Genomic DNA, 24,035 nt, shown 5'->3' with positions numbered 1-24,035 from the left:
CAGCCAGCTCTAGGAAGAGCCTTGGTGGAGGGCACAATGTTCTTGGGGACCTTCAATGCTGCCGAAATGTTTAAGTACCATTCCTCAGATCGGTGCCTCGACACAGTCCTGTCTCGGAGCTCTACAGATAATTCCTTCGACCTCATGGCTTGTTTTTTTGCTCTGACATGCACTGTCAACTGTGGGACATTATATAGACAGGTGTGTGCCTTTCCAGATCATGTCCTATCAATTGAATTTACCACATGTGGACCAATCAAGTTGTAGAAATATCTCAAAGATGATCAATGCAAACAGGATGCACCTGAGCTCAATTTCAAGTTTCATAGCAAAGGGTCTGAATACTGATGTACATTTCTAAAAACCTGTTTTCGCCATGTCATTATGGGGCATTGTGTATAGATTGATGAAGATTTTTTATTAATTTAATACATTTTAGAATAAGACTTTAACGTAACAAAATGTGGGAAAAATCAGGGGGTCTGAATACCTTCCGAATGCACTGTAATTTGTCTCTTGGAGCAAAAAAAACTAACTAGATGTAAATGTTTATGTAAATGCTTGTTATATTGTGGTTTTTATTATGAAATGTGGATGGTTTGACAGTGACAAGTTTTACAAGCCTGAGCAGTTGTCTGCATACCTTGTTGTGGGAGGTATCCGTTTAGTTTTGCTCAGTTTCAGAAGTTTTTCCTCAACAGTTTCTTCCTCTGCTCCAGCATAGATTGGGAAGTTTCCAAAGTCCTCAATATCTACAATCCATTGTATGTTGTATGTTTAGTTTTTCCTAGTAATTGAATAAGAGGCACATATTGTATGCAGACATGGTGAAGGGAAAACTTACAACACTTCGACTTCTTGGCATATCGACGACCTTGATATGTCAACGAGGCATCTTTCTTCTTTAGTGTGTCATCATCCTGTTCCTCAGACTTCATAATTTCTTCAACGCTTTGCAGTAAAGTGTTGTAATACTCTGGTGTTGATTGCAATTCTGTAATTTGGCTAGAAGGAAACAAAATCAGAAATCATGATTTGTATTATATAATTCACTCAATCTGTTTCTCTACCAGTATATGGCATTTATAACGTTTGTGCATACACATTTTAACAGGAAATCTCTTATGACATTTGACAATTCATATGACAATGAATATTATGGACTCTTTTAACAAAAGGGTAAATCTAAGCGCAGGCGGTAGTGCTATAGGTTCAGGGGTATGTCAGAAATATTTGTGCTATTTTAACTTTCACATTTATCAAGTTTGAGAGGAGTAAAACAGTGAGCTAATATTTGATGGGTTTTGTGGGGGTTAGATGAATAAACAAGTTGTGGGTGTGTCGAGGCTTGGCCAATCAGAGCATGCTCCATGGCAGAATATGTGGTTGCTTCAATTTGTATTTACGGTATTTTAAGTGTTGCCTTGGAATCAACTCCAACTCCAATGTTAGTCCGTTATAGTTTGTTAAATGGCTTATGGACATTTAGCCTACATCATGGAGTGTTTTAATAAGCACGTCCAAAACGGGACCTGCATGGCTAAAATAATGTGAGTCTGCCTACAATGTATAGATAAAAAGGGAATATCAGCTCACTGTTTTACTCATCTCAAACTTGATATATTAATAAAGCTTAGGTGATTAAGATGTATTTCCAAACGGTCTCAGGAGCCAAACCCTTATCGAGAGTCTTGACTACTTCGCTATTGCAGTGGGCAGGACAAAAACAAAGCCTTCATTGAGAGCAGGGGAGGTTATGCTTGGTTTTTAACCAAATAAACGAAATAGGAAGAAACATGTATTTTTTTATGTTTCTAAATACGAAGTATAAAGGCTACTCATGTTCCAGGCGCAATATTGTCAGTGTGCGTCACCGCTGGATAGGCTGTTTCCGCCTTCCAAATGCATCCCATTACCACATGCGTAACCGCTAAAAACAGCTTTTGGTTGGTTTTATAATCCCTATCAGCGCTGCCTGAAATTGTCACTTTGGATCATGATTTTAAGGACAAACCTCAAATATGTCTACCCTCCCATCTGAGTGCAAGCGAGCTGATATAAGACGGGGTCAATTCCCGAACCTGGCTTTAGGGCTTGGAAATGGCATTTCTCTAGTTTTTACATGACGAAATTGAAAACTTAACGTGCGTTTGACACTGGCACCAACTGAAACTAGAGCTCCAAGTGTTAAAATAGATGTACCTTTCAATGACCGGGTATCTCTCCAGAACAGATTTAATTTTGTCAAAATCGATCACTAATATCTCACAATGAGTCTTTGCACGGACGGTCATTGTAGCTTGTTTTCCAAACAAAAATCCAGCCTGAAATGAGATCCAACGAGTATTCAGTGTAACATTCCAAACATGAATAAAAGTAGTCAATCAAAACTTTGCTTGAGGAAATGTCTTTGTAAATATTACCTCCCCGAAATACATTCCTTCACCGTAGAGTCCAACAATTTCAGACAAGTCATCACTTAGAATCTTGAAAATCAAATCAAAGGATTTACTTGTAAAAACAAAAACAAATGGGGGTGAGTAACTGTATAATGTGAATACACATTACATATCATTCATACAAGCATAACTATTTCATACAAACCTGGCAAGTCCCTCTTCGAATGCAAAATAGTTCTCTGGTAATAGTTTCACTGTACTGGATGATCTCCCCTCTGGGAAAGAAATACATGACAGAGGTTGATGCCAGATCCCGAATGAACGCTTGTCCAGCTTGCTCGAAATAAGGAATCTGTTGAATAAAAATAAATGGCCCTCTTAATTTAAACATAGGTTGATTATGCTGTATAAAACAGATGATGGTTGCGATGAAAGAAGAAATAACTGATGAGCTCATAACTGACTCAAAAACATAACAGTGCCCTGTTATGATTGTAAATTAAGTTAAAGCTGTATGAAAAATCGATTTCCTTTATAAACAGTCTGCAATGTGTTTTTCTTCCTAACTACAAAATATGTGATATGACTGTCTTTATCAGCATACAGGTACATACTGTACAAAACAAATATGGATACCTTTGACAAGAACCTCCCTCTCTCTTTCATCAGGACAATCTGTTGAAGTTCGATTGGCAAGTCATGCATTAAAAATTGGCCTCCTGGGTATGCTTGACCCCTGAAACATAAACATAATAATACATATTTGGTCTATTGAAAGGAATGGCCTCTGAGATATATTTGAAAAAAAAAAAAAAAGACTTACTGGTACTTTGACCAAAGAAGACTCATATACTCAGTGACCCTTGTTTGAAGAGATACACTAAGGTCATGGCTTTCCATGAAGTTGGTCATAGCTGAGAGGAGATTCTGAAATGTAACCCTGGAGAAAAGATAGTCTTGCTTAGGAGTTATAAACCAATGCACATCAATACACACTTAAGATTAAAAAACATACAAAAGTAAAAAAGATTTACCTGGCAGCATTCTGACTGGCCAATGTGGCATAGACTTGACTGATAATGTAGTTAAAGACAAACAAGCCAATGAAGCAAACAAACACAGCAGCAAGTCGCTCTTTCATAGTGTTGGGAACAATGTCACCATATCCTGAGAGAGAAATATTCAGTTATGAAACGTTTAAGGCACTGTACTGTTGTATTAACTTGAGCGGGGTGGACTTAATCTTACCAATGGTTGTCATGCTTGTTGTGGTCCAATAAACAGAAATCATATAATGATACAAGTTGCTATGGCTGGCTTTCAGTCCTGTGTTCCAGGCCCATGACTCTTCATCACACCTATGAAAAAAATGTAATATTTGTCAAAACATCAATTGAAACAGAAGTCATTAACACTTCCAACCCATTGTCTTTTTTTCTAAAAGATTGGAGTATTACCTGAAGTCCTTGCAGCCTGTGAGATACATCACTCCAGAGCAGCAGTGCACAGAGAAAATCAGGAGGAAAAGACATTTAGCCGTTCTTAGCTCAAACAGGTTCTTATCCATGTCATTTTCTTTTTTGTTGAAAAACAAACACACCTGGAATGTAAGAACATTTGTGTTCAGGTTCAAAGCCTCACAATGACCTACATGGTCATAAAAACTATGAGATATTAAACTTGTTACCTTCCGAATCCAAATAAGACGATTCCATCGGACATAGCCTAAAACTCTCCAATGTGCTTCTCCACTTGTTGTAAAAGAGAAGAAGTCCAAAGGGACAACAGCCAGGACGTCATAATATAGATTCCAAGATTTTCGATAGTTGTCAAAAATACCCATTATGTCAGCTTGATAGCCTTTGTTAACAGAAAAAATAAACCACAATTAACATGCGTGTTTCTATTCACTGAAATGGCATTAGTATCAAACCTATCAAATAACAGTGAGTAAGTACACTTTTCTATAAAACAACGAAGACCAACACATTACCATCTTTTGTAAAAACTTCTGTGCGGAGGTTCACAAATATGTCGATAATGGCAAAAACATCAACCAATGAGCTGATTGTAAGATAGAACACACCCCATCCTTCATTGTAAAAGCCTGTAAAGCCATTTTTAAAAAACTTCACAAAAACATTTTCAGTAATTGATTCATTTTAGATTAAGGACTCTTTAGTGGTGGATGCATTTCTTTCAACAAAAGAGTTTACAGTTGTTCTAGTGGTGGTCTGGAAAATCAGGTCATTGAAAAATTACAACACGACTCACCCTTTGTGTCTAGGTTGTTGGTGAAAAAAAGTACCCATGTTTCAATAAAAATTGAAATGGTGATACACCAAAACATAAAAACCTCCCACTTCTGAGCAAAAATGCCATCTGGTCGAATAGTTGTCATCCAAACAGACTGGGAACAAAAAAAAAAATCAAGACATTAAGCACTCATAGAAGGATACACAGTTGAGGTCAGAAGTTTACATACACTTTAGCCAAATACATTTAAACTCAGTTTTTCACAATTCCTGACATTTAATCCTAGTAAAAATTCCCTGTCGTAGATCAGATAGGATCACAACATTATTTTAAGAATTTGAAATGTCAGAATAACATTAGAGAGAATTATTTATTTCAGCTTTTATTTCTTTCATCACATTCCCAGTGGGTCAGAATTTGCATACACTCAATTAGTATTTGGTAGCATTGCCTTTAAATCGTTTAACTTGGGTAAAACGTTTTGGGTAGCCTTCCACAAGCTTCCCACAATAAGTTGGGTGAATTTTGGCCCATTCCTCCTGACAGAGCTGGTGTAACTGAGTCAGGTGTGTTGGCCTCCTTGCTCGCACATACTTTTTCAGTTCTGCCCACAAATTTTCTGTAGGATTGATGTCAGGGGTTTGTGATGACCACTCCAATACCTTGACTTTGTTGTCCTCAATACATTTTGACACAACGTAGAATGTATGCTTGGGGTCATTGTCCATTTGGAAGACCCATTTGCGAACTTCCTGACTGATGTGTTGAGATTATGGCCAAACAGTTATATTTTTGTTTCATCAGACCAGAGGACATTTCTCCAAAAAGTAGTCTGGCTTTTTTATGGCGGTTTTGGAGCAGTGGCTTCTTCCTTGCTGGGCGGTATAGATATATGTCGATATAGGACTCGTTTTTACTGTGGATATAGATACTTTTGTACCCGTTTCCTCCAGCATCTTCACAAGGTCCTTTGCTGTTGTTCTGGGATTGATTTGCACTTTTCACACCAAAGTATGTTCATCTCTAGGAGACAGAACGCGTCTCCTTTCTGAGCGGTATGATGGCTGCATGGTCCCATGGTGTTTATACTTGCATACTATTGTTTGTACAGATGAATGTGGTACCTTCAGGCATTTGGAAATTTCTCACAAGGATGAACCAGACTTATGGAAGTCTACAATTTTATTTCTGAGGTCTTGGCTGATTTCTTTTGATTTTCCCATGATGTCAAGCAAAGAGGCACTGAATTTGAAGGTAGGCCTTGAAATACATCCACAGGTACACCTCCAATTGACTCAAATTATGTCAATTAGTCTATCAGAAGCTTCTAAAGCCATGACATCATTTTCTGGAATTTTCCAAGCTGTTTAAAGGCACAGTCAACTTAGTGTATGTAAACTTCTGACCCACTGGAATTGTGATACAGTGAATTATAAGTGAAATAATCTGTCTGTAAACAATTGTTGGGAAAATTACTTGTGTCATGCACAAAGCTTGCCACAAAACTTGCCAAAACTATAGTTTGTGAACAAGAAATTAGTGGTGGTTGAAAAAAACGAGTTTTAATGACTCCAACCTAAGTGTATGTAAACTTCCGACTTCAACTGTACAATTAAATAAATGTTCTCTTATTTCTGAGCAATTTGCTTCGTTCATCTAACCTACCCGTTTCACATCGGTAGATGTTTTAACTGATGAAGAGACATTGTGGGACTGGTTTGCAAGATATTCCATAAACAATGTAAAAATCTTCTGATCCCTTGGCTGAAAAGGAAAATAATTAAATACAATAACATCACGCCAAGTCAAATAGACGTGCAGTACCAGTCAAAGGTTTGGCCATACCTACTCATTCCAGGGTTTTTCTTTATTTTTTTTACAATGTAGAATAATAGTGAAGACATCAAAACTATGAAATAACACATATGGAATCATGTAGCAACCAGTGTAGCAACCATGTAGCAACCAGCAACCAAATCTAAATCTATTTTATATTTGAAATTCTTCAAAGTAGCCACCCTATGCCTTGATGACAGCTTTGCACACTCTTGGCATTCTCTCAACCACCTTCACGAGGTAGTCACCTGGAATGCATTTCAATTAACAGGTGTGCCTTGTTAAAAGTTCATTTGTGGAATTTCCTTCTTAATGCATTTGAGCCAATCAGTTGTGTTGTGCCAAGGTAGGGGTGGTATACAGAAGATAGCCCTATTTGGTAAAAGACCAAGTCCATATTATGGCAAGAACAGCTCAAACAAGCAGAGGTGCTTTGCTGGTGACACTGTCAGTGATTTATTTAGAATTCAAAGCACACTTAACCAGCATGGCTGCAGCGATACTCCATCCCATCTGGTTTGCACTTAGTGGGACTATCATTTGTTTTCAACAGGACAATGACCCAACACACCTCCAGGCTGTGTAAGGGCTATTTGACCAAGAAGGAGAGTGATGGAGTGCTGCATCAGATGACCTGGCCTCCACAATTACCCGACCTCAACCCAATTGAGATGGTTTGGGATGAGTTGGACCGTTGGAAAAGCATTCCAGGTGAAGCAGGTTGAGAGAATGCCAAGAGCATACAAAGCTGTCATCAAGGCAAAGGATGGCTACTTTGAAGAATCTAAAATGTCAAATGTATTTTGATTTGTTTAACATTTTTTTGGTTACTGTAAGAATATTTCAACGATAAATACACAACGCAGAGGACGAGAGGTCAATGGAGTACTAACAGTCAATAGGGAATTATCAATGTAAATAGTTGGTTTTCAGTTCAACATCTGTTAGGAATGTCAATCCTGAACTTATAGCTAGCTACATATGGCACGTGCTTATTGGTCCAACCTGAAATAGGATACTTGTTATTTGGCCATTGGCACAGTTTTATTGCAAGGAATTGTAATTGGTCAATCACAGGCTAGGGCTGGGTTATAAAACTACATTCTGTCCCTTTGTTCTGTGGAGAGAATCACAGGAGAGAATCACTGAGGACAGGGAAGGAACAACCATCTACCTCTCAGCATAACTATGATTTATCCTCTTTGAATAACCCTATTTACCTCCCCCTGATTTGCTTTGGGGTCTGTGTTATTAAGTGGCGGCAGGTAGCCTAGTGGTTAAGAGCGTTGGACTTGTAACCGCAAAGTTGCAATATTAAATCCCTGAGCTGACAAGGCAAACATCTGTCGTTCTGGCCCTGAACAAGGCAGTTAACCCACTGTTCCTAGGCGGTCATTGAAAATAAGAATTTGTTCTTAACTGACTTGCCTAGTTAAATAAAGGTCAAATGAAAGAATAACATCAACTGCTAACATTACTATATGATTCCATATGTGTTATTTCATGGTTTTGACATCTTCACTATTATTCTACAATGCAGTAAATAGTTAAAATAAAGAAAAACCCTTGAATGAGTAGGTGTGTCCAAACTTTTGACTGGTACTGTTCATCGCTGAAGCATCAACACTGGATGAAATGGCTTGTGATAGAACTCATACTTACCAACAGATTTACACTTAAATCCTTCTGAAAAACCACATTCTGGGGGTTCGATGCCACTCCTAGAGCAAAGGCTTCCCTAATAGGATGCTTAACATTATGCAGCCGTTTTTGAGCTGTTCTTGCTATCTTCAAACCAGCTGTTGAAGATATTTTATTTTGCAATATGACAGTATTTGTAATGTCACAGAAAATACAGATTTCAAAGAACAGATTTCAAGGGATGTACACTACATTAAACAATATGTTCTATCAAAATGTGATTTAAAAAAAAACTATACCTACCTTCTGGGTAATCCGCAAACAATGCAAGAAGATCACTGCGTTCCAACACACAAATTTCACACAATGTTGCTGCACAAATCGTAGTGTTTCTCGGAATTCTGTACATCAGATAAGCCTTGAAGGACAATAATCATATTTTACACACACATGATGCATAAGCCCATGGAATAGCTTACAAACACATATATATATATTTAAATACTTCAAAATATCAAAACAGACGTGATGCTCTTTGCCATACCTCTCCAATTAACGATCCAGGTAGCAAACGGGCAACTTTGTCACAATGATTATCTCCTAATACCTGTAAGGAGGGCATAATAATTTGTAAACTAAAGCAATTTTCGAATGAATTCATTTTGAAATATGGAAATCTAAATTTGGTTGGACACTCAATGTTTACAGCATAGGACTATACATTTTCACTTTAGTTTGGTAAAGACTTGGATGATCGATTAAAGTTTTGTACTAACTAGTTTAATCATGTTGAATCAAAAACTATTATTCATTATGATGGCATCAAAGTGATGACTGCTTATATTCATAGATAAAACTAAATGTACCTGCACCACTCCATGTTCAATGTAGTATGCATTTTGATTGATTTCTCCAGGCTTTGCCAAAATTTGTCCAGGACTGTATGTGTAGGTGTTGAATTTAAGTGACAAAGCCCTTTTGAAGCCATCTTCGGTATCATGAAACAGGGATGTCTGAAAGAGAATACAAAACATTGAATACTCATTGTCTCAACAGTTCAAGCCTTTGACTTTATCTGAGTACTATAAGGATCATACATGGCTGACCAAACCAAGGTACACATTAAAACAATCTGACCTTTTTCATCAGAGGTTTGTAACAAGCAGAGGATATTTCTGAATGTAGCGCAAAAGGAAGGTCATCCAGTAGGCCAGCGATTATACTGCCTTTGCGATGCGTCCACAGATAATAGTAATATTTATGCACCCATGTTTGAACTTCCTCTGGCAATCCCATTTGTTTCTGGAAAAAGACAAAGAAAAGCTGTTTGTTTTTATCACGATTATTCATTTTTTATACATCCTGAATGCAGATTGGTTCAAACTGGATTCTAGCCGGTGTCTATTCCACAAGTTACCATCGGCTAAATCTATGACGTTAAAATGCCTATCCACTGTCTAATCAGCCCAGCCAAGCAATTTATTAACTTGATCTCCACTATAAAAAGCACCTAGACATTATCTCACGTCTTTTAGACTAACATTTCGTTTTTAACAGCAGAGATTTGTATAAACCTTCCTGTCTGTCTCTCCGACATTTGCAACATTGTTTCAATATCCAAATTCGATCTCCAGCTGTCCCATATAAATGAACGTGTCGGGACGAGACAGACAAGCAGGCAGCGTTTCTCAGCAAGACGAAATCATTAATCAGCTGGCATAATTTTTTGGGGATATATGCAAAGAAATGTCAATTGGAAAAAAAAAGAAGAAGATCTATTGCAGCTTGTTTGCAGCCATTCCAGCTTGAGTTTGAAGTGTGTTAGCTGTGTTGTTGGCTAGCTCCTCTGAACAACAGTGTCCTGATGAGTGAGCACATTTTCTATGCCAGGTGAAATCACGCCTCATTAGCTCATTGTTATGGATGTATCCAAATAAATGTCTTTAGAAAACATCTTAAACAATTGAAAATGAATCTACTTTGCTGTTATTCTGGCTGCACTTTTTGCCGTGACTGTAAATTAGACGTAGTTGGCTAGCCAGCAAGTAAGGGATAAGAACGGTGCCAGCCAGTATGGCAATGGAACACTTAGAACGACTGCCATAGATACAGAACAAAAAGATTGAACACCTGGGTCACGTCTCTAGCTACCGAACCGATAGAACGAACGACCAACAGGCTTGGGTAGCAACCCTAGATTTGTGTCGGGACTATATCTTGTGGAAGGATAAAGTAGTATGAATAAATTAATCAAAATAGCATTTTAAATTAAAATATGTCAATCATTATTTGAATATTTTGGTAACCCGTTGTATAAGTGATAATACCCTCGAAACCAGTGTTTGGAGGACATATTGACAGGGTTTTCCCTAACAACACACGTGCCAATATACAGTGCCTTGCAAAAGTATTCAGCCCCCTTGAACTTTGTGACCTTTTGCCACATTTCAGGCTTCAAACATAAAGATATAAAACTGTATTTTTTTGTGAAGAATCAACAACAAGTGGGACACAATCATGAAGTGGAACGACATTTATTGGATATTTCAAACTTTTTTAACAAATCAAAAACTGAAAAATTGGGCATGCAAAATTATTCAGCCCCTTTACTTTCAGTGCAGCAAACTCTCTCCAGAAGTTCAGTGAGGATCTCTGAATGATCCAATGTTGACCTAAATGACTAATGATGATAAATACAATCCACCTGTGTGTTATCAAGTCTCCGTATAAATGCACCTGCACTGTGATAGTCTCAGAGGTCCGTTAAAAGCGCAGAGAGCATCATGAAGAACAAGGAACACACCAGGCAGGTCCGAGATACTGTTGTGAAAAAGTTTAAAGCCGGATTTGGATACAAAAAGATTTCCCAAGCTTTAAACATCCCAAGGAGCACTGTGCAAGCAATAATATTGAAATGGAAGGAGTATCAGACCACTGCAAATCTACCAAGACCTGGCCGTCCCTCTAAACTTTCAGCTCATACAGAGAAGGAGAAGACTGATCAGGAGAAGACTGATCAGAGATGCAGCCAAGAGGCCCATGATCACTCTGGATGAACTGCAGAGATCTACAGCTGAGGTGGATGACTCTGTCCATAGGACAACAATCAGTCGTATATTGCACAAATCTGGCCTTTATGGAAGAGTGGCAAGAAGAAAGACATTTCTTAAAGATATCCATAAAAAGTGTTGTTTAAAGTTTGCCACAAGCCACCTGGGAGACACACCAAACATGTGGAAGAAGGTGCAGATGAAACCAAAATTGAACTTTTTGGCAACAATGCAAAACGTTATGTTTGGCCTAAAAGCAACACAGCTCATCACCCTGTTCACACCATCCCCACTGTCAACATGGTGGTGGCAGCATCATGGTTTGGGCCTGCTTTTCTTCAGCAGGGACAGGGAAGATGGTTAAAATTGATGGGAAGATGGATGGAGCCAAATACAGGACCATTCTGGAAGAAAACCTGATGGAGTCTGCAAAAGACCTGAGACTGGGACGGAGATTTGTCTTCCAACAAGACAATGATCCAAAACATAAAGCAAAATCTACAATGGAATGGTTCAAAAATAAACATATCCAGGTGTTAGAATGGCCAAGTCAAAGTCCAGACCTGAATCCAATCGAGAATCTGTGGAAAGAACTGAAAACTGCTGTTCACAAATGCTCTCCATCCAACCTCACTGAGCTCGAGCTGTTTTGCAAGGAGGAATGGGAAAAAATGTCAGTCTCTCGATGTGCAAAACTGATAGAGACATACCCCAAGCGACTTACAGCTGTAATCGCAGCAAAAGGTGGCGCTACAAAGTATTAACTTAAGGGGGCTGAATAATTTTGCACGCCCAATTTTTCAGTTTTTAATTTGTTAAAAAAGTTTGAAATATCCAATAAATGTCGTTCCACTTCATGATTGTGTCCCACTTGTTGTTGATTCTTCACAAAAAAATACAGTTTTATATCTTTATGTTTGAAGCCTGAAATGTGGCAAAAGGTCGCAAAGTTCAAGGGGGCCGAATACTTTCGCAAGGCACTGTATCCTCCAAACACCGTCTTCTTGGGCATTATCACTTAATTATGTCAATGGGTGTTGAGATATACCATATGAAGACAAATGGACTCCATTCGATGGCAGAACCTTCCTCTCCGGGCATCCAGATTGCTAATGATGGAGCTCATTCCAGTCGCGATGACTCCAATGAAGGCAAATAAACCAAGCACCATTACCAGTGAGGCAACCATAACCTCTGGGATCTTCATAGCATGTATGTCTCCATAGCTAAGAAAATCTAAATATTATTATACTTTCAGTTCTTTATGAAAAATGACCAGTATTCTAAAGCATTCAATACAAAACACCTGTGCCCATCAAAAACAAACTAATGCAAATACAGAGGAACACAAATGCATGGAGAACGTCACAAAGCATCCATGTGGTTATAGGTAGCCCAGATGGTTATTTTGTGATGTTTAATAGCCTTTGTCTAACATCGCTCACTATATACTAGTGGCACTGGTAAAAAATTATATATATTTTTAAACTCACTAAAAAGCAACTTACTTACCCCACAGAACATAGAGTTATTGCAGACCAGTATAGTGACGTGGCATAAAACTCAAAATCTGTTACTCCTGTCAAATTGGTTGAGACTTCAAGAAAAAACATTGAATTCAATACATAACAATGACTCATTCGTACATGCACCTACAATTATACATTTATTAACATCTTAGTGTTGTCAACATGTTGATTAACACCAATGATGGGATTACATCGTTGATCAACACTTATGAAACAAATCCCATCTCTGTTTCCAGTCTTTATAGAATGTTTTGCTCTACATCAGGGCTCTATGCTGACTTTTTTCCCCTCCTAGATGAAAAGTACAGGTGGCACAGCAAAATATTTAGGCGCATATGTGAGTAAAATGGTTGCACTGTAGAGCCCTGCTCGACATACATACAGTACCAAGCTAACTACCTCATTTTGCAAAGAAGAAAACTCTAAAACGTACACTCTGGCAACAGCTGTAACCAGTTCTCCTCTTTTGGACACTCCCTTGGATGGCCACCATGAGCAGCTATACACACCTGATTGTACCTAGTATGCAAAAATAAAGAAGATAATAAGGAATTCAACTTTAAAATGCAAGTATTTTATCTTTCATCTTGAGACTGAAGGAAAAACCATGTCATAGTATTACTTGTAAAGGGGCCTTTGAATGGTGGGTGGTTTGAAGGGCCATGTAATTTTGACTAAAAGACCAACTCACCAGGCACACGCAGAGACTTGAACACTGAGGACAACAATAGAAAAGGAATTCAGGACTGCAACATGTATCTTGTTGGTGTCAGGTTCTTTTCCAAAGGACGCTTAATTGAAACAATGAGACAGTATATACAGGTTAAGATTGGATTAATTGGCAGTTTTGGAAGAATTTTTACAATATAAATTAGGCTAACTGTTTTTTTTGCCACAGCAAATAGAATTCTATAATTTTATCTTGTTGTCATTATGTTAATCATTAACATGTACCATTATTCTATTTTTTTTTATTTTTAAGTTAGGGCTTTAGGTGGTTTACAAATACAGTAGTGATTAATGTCATCACTATTGTACAATGAAACAATCAAATGAAATCAAGAAACTTACATATTATGTCAAACAGCCGTAAGACTCTTAGACATCGATTGATATGCATAAAATGCAATTCAGGCGAGGCATATCTCAGAGTCTCAAAGGGAAGAACAGCCAACAGGTCCATGATAAACCATGTTCGGAGATATTTTCTCTGCACTGGTTTAGAATCAATTATGACTACACCATTACTTTCATATCCAATGTAAAAGCGTGAGATGATGTTCAACAGGAAGATCACATCCAGGCAGTATCTTATCCCGACAACGACAGGGATAGCGGAGTTGAAGAACAGCTAAAAACAAAACAAAAAGGTTAGCTGGAGGGGGACCTGTCTCAGTGATTTTGACCAGATAGGCAGATCATCTGCAGAGATATAGCTCCCCATGCATTCGCCTAAGATTGTACTTTTCTATACCACATATCATATGACTGTGTACAAAACCAAAATAATCTTATTTTAGCGCATATAAAAATCCGCCAATGGATGTTTTAACAAGGTGGTGCTTCTGAGTACGGCTGTGGGGAGGCACCCTCCTTTGGACTCAGAGATTTTTGAACACTTATAAATGCCATTTCCTGCAATCTAGTGCAAAAAACAGCCTTATATGATATATAAAATTCAAAAAATGATATACAGTGCATTTAAAAAAAAAAAGTTTTACAATCAATATTACCTTACATATATGCTTAGTTGCATTCAAAACAGCTCTTAAAACTATTTCAGTGGAATGAATACTTGGTAGAACTGTAATACAGAAACCAGCTACCCATCTATATGTACACATAGTGTGTATTCTCAGAAAAAAAATGTTATTTTACAGGAAATATTGTAGAATTCCTATAATATACTCCAATATTCTATATGTGCAACTTATTATGGTATTTGGTTTGCTGTAACATTTGATTTAAAGAGACTTGGAGGATTTGGGCATGCTTTTCTAGGTATCCTACCATAAGCCCTAACACACCTATTGATTCTCTAGTAGCGATGCTAATGCTGGATGTGAGGTAAGTAAATAAAGAAAACAAAACCGTATTTTTTGTCGTTGTCTCTCAGGATGAATGGATAAAATTCGATAAAATTAAGTATATTAAAATACTGGGTGTACCGGCCCTTTAAATAGCAGTCGTTTTTACCACATAAATAACAATTATATTTACTTAACATTTCTAAAAACGAAATTATACTATATTCAAATGATCGTAAATCAGCTTTTTAGTACTAGTTTGGGTTGTCCTTTGAAAAGAAAAGTTGCAGATGATTATTTAAGGGAAAAATATATATATTTTGGTTTGACAGAATATGCTAATTTACTGTAATTGTGCTAAAATATCAGTACTTCTTCATAATATTATATACATGTCTAATAATGTTTTGATAAGAATTAAATTGATATTTTGCTGGAGAAATTTAACCACTCTCAAATTCATAGACAGCGCTATGGATGCAAGGACTGACGATCCATGACATCAAAATTCTAGTTTTAACCATGATGAGGCCACACAGGGTACTTTGTTTACAAATAGAGAAAAAAACAAGCTACAGCCTATTTTGGGTTCTTATGGGTTACGACAGTTAAACTAAGATAATGAGGCATAAGTTATAGTCGTCAAGAATCAATGGGTACATATCATTCATTTATAAGTCCAAAAATAGATGTAGCAACTACAGATCTGACTTTGTAGTGTTGTAGCACAGCACTTGCCCTGATCACTAGCTACCGTTATTCTAGCTAGTTTACACGCAAGGTAATATTGAGCCCCACAGTGGACGGGTCATAAAATACCCATAAAACCTAACGGTCAAACACGGAAATAGTTCCAGTAGTTTTTTCACCTTTAATTTTGTCCTTTGTGGATTTTAGAAAGTGTTTCGTGTAGGCTTACCCTGACGTGATGTTTTGATAACTGTGTAAATCTCTCTCGGACAAGGTGACTTACCGTATATATATATACATATATATATACACACTGAACAAAAATATAAACACAACATGTAAAGTGTTGGTCCCATGTCTCATGAGCTGAAATAAAAGATCACAGAAATGTTCCATATGCACAAAAAGCATATTTCTCTCAAATTTTGTGCACAAATTTGTTTACATCCGTTAGTGAGCATTTCTTCATTGCCAAGATAATCCATCCACCTGATAGGAGTGGAACATCAATAATCTGATTAAACAGCATGATCATTACACAGGTGCACTTTCTTCTGGGGACAATAAAAGGCCACTCTAAAACGTGCAATTTTGTCACACAACACTATGCCAGATATCTCAAGTTTTGAGGGATTGTGCAATTGGCATGCCAACTGCAGGAATGTCCACCAGAGATGTTGCCAGAGAACTGAATGTTAATTTCTCTATCATAAGCCGCTTCCAACATAATTTTAGAGAATTTGACATGATAAGTCCAACTGGCCTCACAACCGCAGACCACGTGTAACCACTCCAGCCCAGGACCTCCACATGCGGCTTCTTCACCTGCGGGATCGTCTGAGACCAGACATCCAGCCAGCTGATGACAATGAAGAGTATTTATGTCTGTCATATGGCCCTTTTGTGGGGAAAAACTAATTGGGTGGGCCTATGCCCTCCGAGGACCGCCCCTTATATGAACTGTAACTCAGTAAAATCGTTGAAATTGTTGCATGTTGCATTTATATTTTTGTTCAGTATATATTAGCATAAAAATAGACATCATGGAAGACAACGAATCCTGCATGTCACCTCTAGCTGACACCTTACCTCTGACACCTTTACTGTCAGCTAGCTAGCTACTAGGTACCTTGACTCCCTTTCTAGGGAGTTTTTCCCAGCCACCGTGCTTCTACACCTGCATTGCTTGCTGTTGGGGGTTTTAGGCTGGGTATTCTGTACAGCACTTTGAGATATCAGCTGATGTAAGAAGGGCAAAAATGAAATATTTTTTGAACACTAATGTACAGTCCCATATTTTTTTTTAGGCATTTGGTCTTGTCTCGTACTGTGGTAGACACATATGTATAAATGTGCCATGAATACTAGGTAAGTTTTCTGCAAAGAAGCTATATAGCTAGCTTGCTCACCTACCTACATGATATTAGCGACACCCTTATTTTACCAGATCCTCTTCTCCTTTAGCCGGTGGAGGTCGTTATTTAATCCCTTATAATTTCTGGCAACTATATGAACCAGGTGAAATCTATTTCAATTCATGGTGTCAGAACACACCACTGTATTAAAGCAATTCAGAACTAACTTGTTGACATGTTCTGTTGCAGATTCAATGCCAGATTAACCCATTGCAGAATGTATCCAAAATCATGAATAAATGAAGCATATTTATTTGACAGGAATGCACTTAGTCACCCATCAATCAAGTCAAACACCTGCACTCCAACAATTACATTGTTTTAAAGAAATCAAAATAGTAAACAATACATACATATGACTTTTAGACAGAACATATAAACATCTGAAATTAAGTATTCATTCAATGATTTATTAATCAATACCACAAACCTGTGACATTGAAGAGCACCATATGAACTGTTATAACTATCCAATAGCGCACAGATTCTTCTGCTTTTCCAGTTTAGGAATTAGACGAGAACAAATAAGAAACACATTTAACAGACTCAAAACAAGGAAGCCATGCCTAAACTCAGCTATATCAACACCATTCTGGTCAATTTAACAGGTCCATGTTGCTGTTGTCAATTGTGAGCAGCACATTTAGCACTGCATTCAGTCTGAACCCCAGAATAAGCAGGACATCGTTACACAGGTGAGAAAAGGTAGCAAAAACCGTACACCGCAACACTTAAAATTGTTAGTGAGTCTAGATGTTATCAAATCAGGAGAAGAACAAGTGAAGGAAGCAGCATAGGCAAAATGGGTGAAGGTAGGGTAGGTTTATAGAGGTTTATAGTGCCCGAAGTTAAGGGACCATAGGGCATAGTGTGGAATAAGAGGCAGTTAGAGATGGTTGGTCATGGAATAAAAAATAAAATAGGGTGCTGGTGTGCTTTCTGCACCCCTTTTAGGTCAATGTCACAAATATCCAGCCCATGTCCAGTCATACTCGGGGTCCAGGCGTGTCCCTTGACGTTAGCCCGTCTGTTGCAGCATTCAAATCGTGGTCATCGTGTGTCTGTGAGTCACAACATTAAAAATGATGATTGATCACAGCATTTCCACAAATTGAGCCATAGACAATACAACTTAAGCATTGAGGACAGCATTTTGATGACAACATGGTGGTTTACAATGTCTACTGTGTGTGAACGATGAAAGAATGTTACCCCAGCTGTAGGTCCATTTGAGTGTGTGTGGTCACTTAGGCCTTCACATCAACTAGTACTGGGACCATTGGAGACTTACTCTCAAAGTGCTGCTTGAATATCTTCTGTTCTGCATCTATAAAGGTCAAGTACAAAATGGAGTAAGTAAACAATCTATGGCTTAGATTTGAATTCAAAGTAGACAAAAATGACAAATTAAGCAATACGATGGAACAAACTACTACACATATGAAAGATTGTACCACACAGGCCAGTACAATAGCCTACACATGGAGAGGAACCTAAAGGCACATACAGTCCCAACCAATACTACTCACCTGACAGACAGGGCAGGTGTGGACCAGTGCTGCCATGGCTGCAGTCTTCTGGTTCGCAGCTGCTCCCTTCTTCTTAACAGCCGCCGAGAGTGGAGCATGCGTTATATATCAAACATTATCAAGAATGCCTAGCCCTAGCTTCACCATATAAGTTAGCTAGCTAGATAACTAGCAAGCTAGAATGTTGGTTTATAAAAGCCAAAGAAAGTTAAACTTGTTTTTATAAATTTTTCATGCATTTAAATGGCTGGACAAATAGACGGTTTATGTAGCCATCTAGCCAAGCTAATATTGCTAACTTGCTAACCATGAGCTAGCTAGCTAGATAACAGGCATTTTCAATTAAAAAATTGCCCAAGACAGTTAACAGAATTGTCAATTTAAACAACTTGAACCAATTTAATAATTACAAAATGTAGCTAACATTAGATAGTTAATCCAGATATTCTTACCTTTGCCTCGATTTGGCAGTCTCATCCTGATCTTCATGGCACTGGTCAGTGACGTGAAGCTTGAGACAGGCATTTGTAGTTCTGTATGATAGCCACATTAGCAGCTAATTAGCATTTAATTTTGGGGTGGGTAAATACAGGCGATTATATTGATAATAAAAGTCACCTTGTCCGAGAGAGATTTACACGCTTATCAAAACTTCACGCCTGGGTAAGCCTACACAAAACAGAGCACTTATTCGAAGTGTTTCTAAAATCCACTATGGATAAAATGAATGGTCGAAAAACGATTGGAACCACTTTCATGTTTGACCACTAGGTTTTTATTATGACTCGTACTGTGGTAGACTTAAATGAAAGATACGTATATACCCACAGTTATGTTGCCTATTGGATCACTCCAATATGGTATCGTTCCGTGCGGCAGGATACATTCCAAGTAAGGATTTCAGATTAGTCCCATGTACTTGGTAGTGCTGAGGCTGACCCCCTTAAATAGCTGCCACCGCACTACTTCCACCTCGTGTCTTTTTACGTAGATCACAGACAAAGAGGATTGGATTGATCCAATAGTGCACATAACCGTGGTTACATACGTAACCTTCGTTATGTAGCACTATATTGGATCACGCCAATATGGTATCACAATACCAGATTAATTTGTGAACTAGGTAAGGGCCAGACAGAGAGCAAAGTCCCGTAGGCCTGAGCTCAGGGTAGTTATAGTTGCAGTGTCCCTCCGTTTCCAATCAGTGAAACGGAGGCAACAACCAGCACAGCCATCCCCACCTCATTGGCAGGGGCAACATTGACTAGATAGTACCTAGAAAAGGTGCTAGACGATGCCCAACTGGCCAAGGCGCAAATGTCACTGAGAGGAACTCCTCGGAGCAGGGCCCACGATGTAGCTATTCCTCTAGTAGAATGCGCCCCTACAGAAGAGGTCAGAGGCCGTTGGCCAGCCGATACGCTGTAGTAATAGTTTCCACAATCCAATGTGAGAGTCTCTGTATCGATAGCAAACGAAAAGCCAATCAGACTGCTGTATTGCCTGTGTCTGTGTAATGGGGCCCTGACCGGGCACAGCACACTTGGGGAAAAACACCATCTACCATCAACCTACCGAAGCGCAGCTCAGAGTAAATATTTATTGCATTTTCCAATTTTGTATTGCTGATTCAACTTGTTAGCCAGGGTTCGTGAAGATAACCAATAATTAGCCCCGCCCCCCTTTCGGAAAAGCTGACCACGACTCCATTTTGTTGATCCCTGCCTACAGACAGAAACTAAAACAAGAGGCTCCCACGCTGAGGTCTGTTCTACGCTGGTCTGACCAAGCTGACTCCACACTCCAAGACTGCTTCCATCACGTGGACTGGGAGATGTTTTGAGATGTTTTGTATTGCGTCAGATAACAACATTGACACACAAGAATACGCTGATTTGGACAAATGTTTGATTTGATTTGAACATTGTTCATTAGATTAGAACGTGCGTTGAAGATATCGTTCCCATAGCAACGATTAAAACATTCCCTAACCAGAAACCGTGGATTGATGGCAGCATTCGTGTGAAACTGAAAGCGCGAACCACTGCTTTTAATCAGGGCAAGGTGTCTGGTAACATGACTGAATACAAACAGTGCAGCTTTTCCCTCCGCAAGGCTATTAAACAAGCTAAGCGTCAGTACAGAGACAAAGTAGAATCTCAATTCAACGGCTCAGACACAAGAGGCATGTGGCAGGGTCTACAGTCAATCACGGACTACAGGAAGAAATCCAGCCCAGTCATGGACCAGGATGTCTTGCTCCCAGGCAGACTGAAAAACTTTTTTGCCCGCTTTGAGGACAATACAGTGCCACTGACATGGCCTGCAATGAAAACGTGCGGTCTCTCCTTCACTGCAGCCGAGGTGAGTAAGACATTTAAACGTGTTAACCCTCGCAAGGCTGCAGGCCCAGACGGCATCCCCAGCCGCGCCCTCAGAGCATGCGCAGACCAGCTGGCCGGTGTGTTTACGGACATATCCAATCAATCCCTATACCAGTCTGCTGTTCCCACATGCTTCAAGAGGGCCACCATTGTTCCTGTTCCCAAGAAAGCTAAGGTAACTGAGCTAAACGACTACCGCCCGTAGCACTCACATCCGTCATCATGAAGTGCTTTGAGAGACTAGTCAAGGACCATATCACCTCCACCCTACCTGACACCCTAGACCCACTCCAATTTGCTTACCGCCCAAATAGGTCCACAGACGATGCAATCTCAACCACACTGCACACTGCCCTAACCCATCTGGACAAGAGGAATACCTATGTGAGAATGCTGTTCATCGACTACAGCTCGGCATTCAACACCATAGTACCCTCCAAGCTCGTCATCAAGCTCGAGACCCTGGGTCTCGACCCCGCCCTGTGCAACTGGGTACTGGACTTCCTGACGGGCCGCCCCCAGGTGGTGAGGGTAGGCAACAACATCTCCTCCCCGCTGATCCTCAACACTGGGGCCCCACAAGGGTGCGTTCTGAGCCCTCTCCTGTACTCCCTGTTCACCCACGACTGCGTGACCACGCACGCCTCCAACTCAATCATCAAGTTTGCGGACGACACAACAGTGGTAGGCTTGATTACCAACAACGACGAGACGGCCTACAGGGAGGAGGTGAGGGCCCTCGGAGTGTGGTGTCAGGAAAATAACCTCACACTCAACGTCAACAAAACTAAGGAGATGATTGTGGACTTCAGGAAACAGCAGAGTGAACACCCCCTATCCACATCGATGGAACAGTAGTGGAGAGGGTAGCAAGTTTTAAGTTCCTCGGCATACACATCACAGACAAACTGAATTGGTCCACTCACACAGACAGCATCGTGAAGAAGGCGCAGCAGCGCCTCTTCAACCTCAGGAGGCTGAAGAAATTTGGCTTGTCACCAAAAGCACTCACAAACTTCTACAGATGCACAATCGAGAGCATCCTGGCGGGCTGTATCACCGCCTGGTACGGCAACTGCTCCGCCCTCAACCGTAAGGCTCTCCAGAGGGTAGTGAGGTCTGCACAACGCATCACCTGGGGCAAACTACCTGCCCTCCAGGACACCTACACCACCCGATGTTACAGGAAGGCCATAAAGATCATCAAGGACAACCACCACCCGAGCCACTGCCTGTTCACCCCGCTATCATCCAGAAGGCGAGGTCAGTACAGGTGCATCAAAGCTGGGACCGAGAGACTGAAAAACAGCTTCTATCTCAAGGCCATCAGACTGTTTAACAGCCACCACTAACATTGAGTGGCTGCTGCCAACCCACTGACACAACTCCAGCCACTTTAATAATGGGAATTGATGGGAAATGATGTAAATATATCACTAGCCACTTTAAACAATGCTACCTTATATAATGTTTACATACCCTACATTATTCATCTTATATGCATACGTATATCCTGCATCTATATCATCGACTGCATCCTTATGTAATACATGTATCACTAGCCACTTTAACTATGCCACTTTGTTTACATACTCATCTCATATGTATATACTGTACTCGATATCAGCTACTGTATCTTGCCTATGCTGCTCTGTACCATCACTCATTCATATATCCTTATGTACATATTCTTTATCCCCTTACACTGTGTATAAGACAGTAGTTTTGGAATTGTTAGTTAGATTACTTGTTGGTTATTACTGCATTGTCGGAACTAGAAGCACAAGCATTTCGCTACACTCGCATTAACATCTGCTAACCATGTGTATGTGACAAATAAAAATTTGATCTGATTTGATTTGAATTTACAACTTTCAGATGAGACTGAATTAAGGTGACAATTAATATTGACTGCTATTGATGTAAAATATTACTAGGTCTTTAAGAGTTTATTCGGAAGATAACAGCTCTATAAATATTATTTTGTGGTGCCCCGACTCTAGTTAATTACATTTACATGATGAGCTCAATCAGGTAATATTAATTACGGAAAAAGGATTTTATAGAATTGCATGTCATATCACTTAATCCGGCATAGACAAAGACACACTCACAGAAGTTCCAAAAGAATAAAGACATTTCAAATGTCATTATGTTTGTATACAGTGTTGTAACAATGTGCAAATGGTTATAGTACAAAAGGGAAAATAAACATAAATATGGGTCGTATTTACAATGGTGTTTGTTCTTCACTGGTTACACTTTTCTTGTGGTAACAGGTCACAAATCTTGCTGCTGTGATGGCACTGGTGGCCCATCACGAGGACCCTGTCTAGCGTAGCTGTGATCAGGGGAAATGGTGGGCGCACGTAAAGCTTCGTTGCCGGCAAATAGTGAGTGAGCACCACCTGAGGGTGTCCGAGAGCATGTCCACTGCATTGTTCAGGACCCCGGGGATATGTGCTGCTTGCAGTAATGCCAAGCAGTTCTGGGCCCATGGCAAGAGCTCCCGAGCCATTGGACCAGGAAATGCTGTCCTACCAGGTTGGGCTGGAACTGTTGGAGAGCTAGGTGAACCACCCTGAGCTCCAACACATTGAATTGTTGACCACTCCATGGAGTGCTCCAGTGTATGCCATTCCTCTGAACATGGCACCCCAACCCATCAAAGAGCGTCAGGGAACATCAGCTCTCTGCGGAGAACTCTGATCAGGAAGGAGCGGGATAGCGAACACAGACACATCACCAACAGTTGACTGTGTCTGTGTTGTTTTGGATGCCGGCCATCACTGAAGTGGCCTGATGGAGAATGCCTAGTGGAACCAACAGTGAAGCCACCATCAGTAGACAAAGTGCCAACAGTTACTCAACACCGACATGGCTCATCCAAGCTAGAAACGGTTGAGGTAGGATAGGATTTTGTTGCCCTCATGAAAGTCGAGTCTAAGGACATCTCGAGGTAGATCACCTTCTGTGAGGAGGTCAGGTGACTTTTCTCCTCATTTACAGTGAGACCCAGAACTCTAATGTGGTTCAAGAGGGTCCTTGTGTCCGTTGTGGCCTGTTCCCTGGATGGGGCAGACTATCCAATCGTCCAGGTAAGGCAGTTACTCATCCAGTAGAATGTGCCACCAAAGGCAAAAGGTAAAGGCCGGCAGGCCAGCCAAAATGCTGCGGTAACTAGAGGTCGACCGATTAATTGGAATGGCCGATTAATTAGGGCCGATTTCAAGTTTTCATAACAATCGGAAATCTGTATTTAAAAAAAAATATTTTACA

At 39.7% G+C, this 24,035-nt stretch overlaps 1 protein-coding gene across 1 annotated transcript in view; it reads right to left on the bottom strand.

Moving 5' to 3' along the window:
* LOC112228273 overlaps positions 1-24,035 on the bottom strand; it is a 34,631-nt gene that overhangs the window by 3,685 nt on the left and 6,911 nt on the right. Inside the window, exons 3-25 of the mRNA XM_042309633.1 lie at positions 13,783-14,062; positions 13,403-13,502; positions 13,145-13,230; positions 12,231-12,779; positions 9,270-9,434; positions 8,999-9,145; positions 8,677-8,739; positions 8,436-8,550; positions 8,154-8,290; positions 6,321-6,419; positions 4,674-4,809; positions 4,393-4,506; positions 4,087-4,259; positions 3,857-3,999; positions 3,648-3,757; positions 3,434-3,566; positions 3,223-3,339; positions 3,036-3,135; positions 2,605-2,751; positions 2,424-2,486; positions 2,203-2,324; positions 845-1,005; positions 644-752 (exon numbers count right to left, since the gene is read on the bottom strand). Coding sequence (XP_042165567.1) covers positions 644-752; positions 845-1,005; positions 2,203-2,324; positions 2,424-2,486; positions 2,605-2,751; positions 3,036-3,135; positions 3,223-3,339; positions 3,434-3,566; positions 3,648-3,757; positions 3,857-3,999; positions 4,087-4,259; positions 4,393-4,506; positions 4,674-4,809; positions 6,321-6,419; positions 8,154-8,290; positions 8,436-8,550; positions 8,677-8,739; positions 8,999-9,145; positions 9,270-9,434; positions 12,231-12,389 — 2,513 coding nt within the window. The 5' untranslated portion in view covers positions 12,390-12,779; positions 13,145-13,230; positions 13,403-13,502; positions 13,783-14,062. The remainder of the gene's footprint in view (positions 1-643; positions 753-844; positions 1,006-2,202; positions 2,325-2,423; positions 2,487-2,604; positions 2,752-3,035; positions 3,136-3,222; positions 3,340-3,433; positions 3,567-3,647; positions 3,758-3,856; positions 4,000-4,086; positions 4,260-4,392; positions 4,507-4,673; positions 4,810-6,320; positions 6,420-8,153; positions 8,291-8,435; positions 8,551-8,676; positions 8,740-8,998; positions 9,146-9,269; positions 9,435-12,230; positions 12,780-13,144; positions 13,231-13,402; positions 13,503-13,782; positions 14,063-24,035) is intronic.

Source organism: Oncorhynchus tshawytscha, linkage group LG30 (assembly GCF_018296145.1).
Source record: "Oncorhynchus tshawytscha isolate Ot180627B linkage group LG30, Otsh_v2.0, whole genome shotgun sequence".
Classification (NCBI taxonomy): domain Eukaryota; kingdom Metazoa; phylum Chordata; class Actinopteri; order Salmoniformes; family Salmonidae; genus Oncorhynchus; species Oncorhynchus tshawytscha.
This window is presented reverse-complemented; position numbering and strand designations above follow the sequence as displayed.